Source organism: Haplochromis burtoni, unplaced genomic scaffold (genome assembly GCF_018398535.1).
Source record: "Haplochromis burtoni strain Fernald_Lab_line unplaced genomic scaffold, NCSU_Asbu1 Contig_221, whole genome shotgun sequence".
NCBI classification, from domain to species: Eukaryota; Metazoa; Chordata; class Actinopteri; order Cichliformes; family Cichlidae; genus Haplochromis; species Haplochromis burtoni.
Window position 1 is genome coordinate 910,162 of NW_024582582.1, and position 5,000 is coordinate 915,161.

Here is a 5,000-nt window from a genome sequence, read left to right on the forward strand (position 1 = left end):
CACACACACACACACACACACACACACACGCACACACACACACACACAGGGCAATCCGCTGTGAATTTATATATTTTTGGGTAGGACAGAGAAATGGACTCACCTCTGGCAGCAGGAAACAATACACAAAAATGCTCCTGGAAAACCTCTGGCCCTCCAGGAAGTTGGGGCTACGTGGCAGCAGTGTCGAATTGCAAAGAAGAATTTCTTGGCCAAGTTTTGACGCCAGAGGTCGTCAGCTGTGGAAGTTCCCCGGGAAGGTAATCCAGGCAGAGGATCTGCAAGCACCGCCCACAGCCGGCCAGAGCAGAGAGGAGGACCAGTCCGCTCGCTTTGTCACACACACACACACACACACACACACACACACACACACACACACACACACACTGAAAAAAAACAAACCCCGTTATGAAATCATTTAACGTGTCTGTGAAAGTGACGTGCTGAGTTATAGTTAACTATTTATTTTATAAGTAGCATAAAGAGCTGAAGAGTTAAAAAAAATACTCGTACTGCATTTTGCGCGTATTATTAACTGTGATATAATTACTGGTGATGATAGTGATATGTCAGTGCAGTAAACATAATATAGTATCACATAATCTGCAGTGCTGACACTGGAGGTTTCTAGAATAATTAAAGCTGTAGAATATATTCTTACATTTTAAAAAGAGATATGTAAGAAATCTATATACTGTATACACTGTAGGCTTGCCTTAATTAATTACACTATATTGTAGCTGAACAGAAATACTGTTTAACAACCTCTGTTTGTGTGTGCCTGCTATTTGTTCTGGTTTGGTAAACTGGAAATGGTGAAATTCTGCTCTTACTTCATATAATCGATTTAATTTTCAATGAAAATGTTGCGCTGATGGTACCTTAGAAATATGTGTTTAATATGGAATTCACACTGGTATCTGTATCTGAAGTTCAATAGCAGGACCACACCCCGCAAATCCCCCTTCCAGTGGTATGTCTATCAACGCCGACTTCCTGCCACACAAAAGTTTCTCATTGTTTTCATGCCCCTCTCCTCCTCTCCTCCTATTTGCCATGCCCTTTTAAATTTATCAAGATCTGGCAGGCCAGGAAGGTGCCATTTGTCTTCAGCCTATCAATGGATTATTTTTTTGGACAGAATGTACTATGGAATAATTTTTTTAAATGGTTTTGTGTGAGTCTTCCAAAGTATATATAAAGAAGACAATTTGATCTCAAATTTCTAGAAATGAGCTTCACCACCCTCCATGTTGAAACTACTGTGATGTTGAAACTACTGTGATGTTGAAACTACTGTGGGCAGCTATTTTTTTTTTGTCTAAACAAATTTTAAAACCTGTTTTAAGTTTAAAAAAAGTTTTTTTTTTCCTTTGAAAATTCTATCAATGTCTTTTCTTTTTCATAATCCTCTCAGAAATAGATTCAGGGATCTTTGAGTTACTTAAAGAAAAAGAAAAGAAAAGTGATATAACAAAGCCACAGGATTTACAAATTCTACTTTATCCTTAATTTGCTGAACAGTTTTTCATCCTGACCCCATCTTGTATTTTGTCAGTAATGGCAAATAACTCGGAGTGGTTATCAGGTGCCAGGAGTAAAGCTGTTATATAAAATCATCCTCACCAAACATGACTGCGACAAAGCAATAAAAACAAAAAAACCCACACCCGCTCAGAACTGGGATTGAAGGGTTTAGGTAAGCAGCAGAATGGCCGACGGCTGTCTTCAATTTGAAAATGCTGATATGGATGTAACAGGTTGTATCAATGCAAGCTACACTTAAAATGTTAATACTATTATTACTGCTGGGTCTTTACATTATAAATAAAGTGCCTTTAGGCGACTGTTGTTATGATTTGACACTATATAAATGAATCGAATTGAATGAATACACTAACTGGCCACTTTGTTAGGTACACCGTGTTGTACCGCCTTTCCCCTCAGAACTGCCTTAGTTTTCAAAGGCATTGTTTTTGCAAGGTGATGAAAACATTCTTTAGAGAGTTTGGTCCATGTTGACATGTTGCCATCACACAGCTCCTGCAGATTTCTCAGCTCCATGATTTGAATCACATTCAAAAGGTGGTCTATTGCATTAATAGTAACAATGAAGGCCTCTTTATGTACAGTGAACCCGAGTCATGTTCAAGAAGCCGGTTTTAGATGGCGTGAACTTTGTGAGTCATAGGTTATTTGTGTATATTTTGTGTATTATTTGTGTGTATGTGTTCTACATCGAAAACGTTTCTCTGTATTTATGTGTAGGTATTTTTGTGGTCGCTAGGTGGCAGTCGTAAAAAAGAGCACGGAGGAAAACGGAGCACAGCGTGGAGGAGGAAGTAAACATGGCGCGGGAGAGCAACATGGCGGTCCCTGAGTTCCTCAGGCAAGCAGAGTTGTTGAAGCAAGGGGCAGAAGCCCGGGTGTACCGGGCCGAGTTTCTGGGAACGCCAACAATAGTGAAGGAAAGGTTCCCTAAACGCTACAGACACCCAGCCTTAGACGAAAAGCTGACACACCGCAGGACAGTGCAGGAGGTCCGCGCCATATTACGCTGTCGGAGAGCAGGCAAGTCCTCCGCTGGTGGAGGTGATCCAATTAGCACCACCCCAAGGTGGTTTAAGAATATTTGTAGCCAACTAACCCACTGGGTAGACTGTTGGCTTTGCTGGTCGTGAGTCAATGATTACGCCAGATTGACTTTTCAGCTAAATTGCGTTTATTATCTGAACAACAGACGATATTCAGTCTGCAGAGACGTACACAGCAGCGGTTCTATCTTGTTGGAAGCTTCAGATCTGTGAATATTTATACTTGCACATGATTTAGTTTTCTGGTTTGTGACCAAATGATTAAGCAGCCATTAGTAGATTAACAACAAAGTGGAATGTGTTTATTCCTTTGCTCGTTTCATTCAAATGCAAGAAAGTGATCCCTATAACTCATAGTTGGTATATGTTGTGTACAAACCCCTTCTTCTCCACAAGGGGGCACAATAGATGAGCAAATGCTTCCACAGATGTTTAGTCACAGCTTCTCCATAAAGTCAGCTTCATGAAAAATTACAAATTCAACCCTTCTCACATTTTATCTCTTATGTTTTGTTGTGCATTCTCAACTTCTGTGTTATCTATTCAACATGGATATGAACATTTTCTCTAAAATCTGCTCCGCCCACACTGAAACATCTTTTAGCCACACACAAACCTTAATCGATAATTGAATGGTATTGTAGTCACACAAAGTTTGTAAAATCAGACTTTTTCTTCTTCACAGGAATATCTGCCCCTGTAGTCTACTTTGTGGACTATACCTGCCACTGTATCTTCCTGGAGGACATTGTGGGTTCCTCAACTGTGCGTGACTATATTGCATCTGCTCAACAGTCTGACTCCTGCAAGGAGCTGAAGTTGCAGAGGCTGGCCGAGCGTGTGGGGCAGGTCCTGGCTAAAATGCACGATGAAGATGTCATCCACGGAGACCTGACCACCTCCAACATGCTGCTGAGACCCAGCCCAGAGGGAGGAGAATCCGACCTGGTCCTCATAGATTTTGGTCTGAGTTACATCTCTGCTCTGCCCGAGGATAAGGGTGTGGACTTGTATGTGCTGGAGAAAGCCTTCCTCAGTACCCACCCCAACACAGAGGAACTGTTTGAGAAGCTGCTGAAAAGCTACACAGCGTCATCCAAGAAGTCATCAGCTGTCATTAAAAAGCTTGACGAGGTTCGGTTGAGGGGAAGGAAGAGGTCAATGGTGGGGTGAAGATACTCCCCATGTGTGTACAGGGGCAGACTTGTGGAATTTCATAACGCTGAAATTAAGACACTGTTGTGCACAGTCTGTAAATTAACATTATGCAAAAATTGTAATTGAATATAACAATATTTCTAATAAATGGGGCCTCAGATCTTGCAGTTTATGTGGTGATTTATATAAAAGCACCTAAGGTACTGCTCAGTATCCTCAAGCTCCCAGGTTTGAGGGTCAGGCTCCCAGGTAGAGGACCCGAGCTTGAAGGATAGACTGCCCGTAGGGGCGAAAGGGAGTTGAGACATACATAGATAGATATGTGTGTATATATATCAAGTAGTTTGTGTTCCATGAAAAATGGAACCAGTAAACTGAATTTATGAACACACACACAAGTGGATCAATTTAGTATTAAGAACTTTATAAAACTACTGCATTCCTTTTGACATGAGCACTGATAAGCTGAAGCAGTCATGCAGGATTTTAAAGACGGCAGAAATGAGTGTTTCCTCAGTCACGGAGAAGGTTACTTGTAGAGAACAGTCAGCTATTCAAGTGTCAGTTTTAATTATATAGCAGCAAATTCCAACAACGGTTGCCTCAAGGAGAACTTCGGAATAGAAATTATTCCGAAGTAATAGAAATTACCAGAAATTTTCACGAGTACCAATTTGTAATGGTTAGACCAAACCAGAACTTACTGGTGAAGACATACATACAGGGTTTTGGGTTTAAATTTCATGGTTGGCTGGAGCCTTTGTGGATAGTGTTTGCAGATTCTCCTTGTGCCTCTTTGGTTTTCTTCTGCAGTTAAAATTCTGAGTCTGAATGGCACTAGAAGTCAGGTAGGCAGGTCAAAGTCCAAGAGGAGGTGTACTATGACTGATAAGCAGACACTTAAGGTGAATGTTTAGCCACCACAACCATGCTTAATAACACAGGATTTGTAACGCACCACGTGATCTTCAGTTAACTGTGTTTGAATTGTGTGAACACACCCAAGTAAAAACGAATGTGTCACATGTTGCTTTCATTTTTAATTTACAGTGACGGTAACATCTGAGACCCCATGGATCAGCAGCGTATTACAAACATGACGATTAAACTCATGGTTCTTGCCTTGTACTGTAAAGGTGAGTGTTTGTCAGTGTTCCGGCTTGTAAATGACAGCTCTGTCCTTTTCGTTCTCATAGTCTACATGACTCCTTCCAGGTTCCTTGGCTGAGATCACCAGAGAGCTCA

General features: G+C 41.1%; 3 protein-coding genes across 5 annotated transcripts in view; 2 read left to right on the forward strand and 1 right to left on the reverse strand.

The window, feature by feature from the left end:
• slc2a10 (solute carrier family 2 member 10) overlaps nt 1–271 on the reverse strand; it is a 6,374-nt gene extending 6,103 nt beyond the window's left edge. For both annotated transcript variants that reach the window (XM_014338844.2, XM_014338845.2), the window contains exon 1: nt 104–271. The gene's annotated coding sequence lies outside the window, so the exon portion shown is untranslated. The remainder of the gene's footprint in view (nt 1–103) is intronic.
• Nucleotides 272–2,290: 2,019 nt separating this feature from the next.
• On the forward strand, nt 2,291–4,975 carry tp53rk (TP53 regulating kinase). Of its 2 annotated transcripts, XM_042226635.1 has the most exons (3): nt 2,316–2,574; nt 3,283–3,731; nt 4,806–4,975. In XM_042226635.1, the coding sequence occupies exons 1-3, from the start codon at nt 2,352–2,354 to the stop codon at nt 4,806–4,808; spliced, it is 675 nt and encodes a 224-aa protein (XP_042082569.1). In that variant the 5' UTR covers nt 2,316–2,351; the 3' UTR covers nt 4,809–4,975. The 2 variants fall into 2 exon arrangements, with proteins under 2 accessions (XP_005938671.1, XP_042082569.1); XM_005938609.3 differs by lacking the exon at nt 4,806–4,975 and having other exon boundaries at nt 2,291–2,574; nt 3,283–3,913.
• The window catches only part of LOC102310141, a 13,509-nt gene continuing 13,316 nt past the window's right edge, over nt 4,808–5,000 (forward strand). Inside the window, exons 1-2 of the mRNA XM_042226634.1 lie at nt 4,808–4,891; nt 4,971–5,000. The exon at nt 4,971–5,000 is cut by the window's right edge and continues 309 nt beyond it. Of these exons, the coding sequence (XP_042082568.1) occupies nt 4,828–4,891; nt 4,971–5,000 (94 nt within the window). The 5' untranslated portion in view covers nt 4,808–4,827. The remainder of the gene's footprint in view (nt 4,892–4,970) is intronic.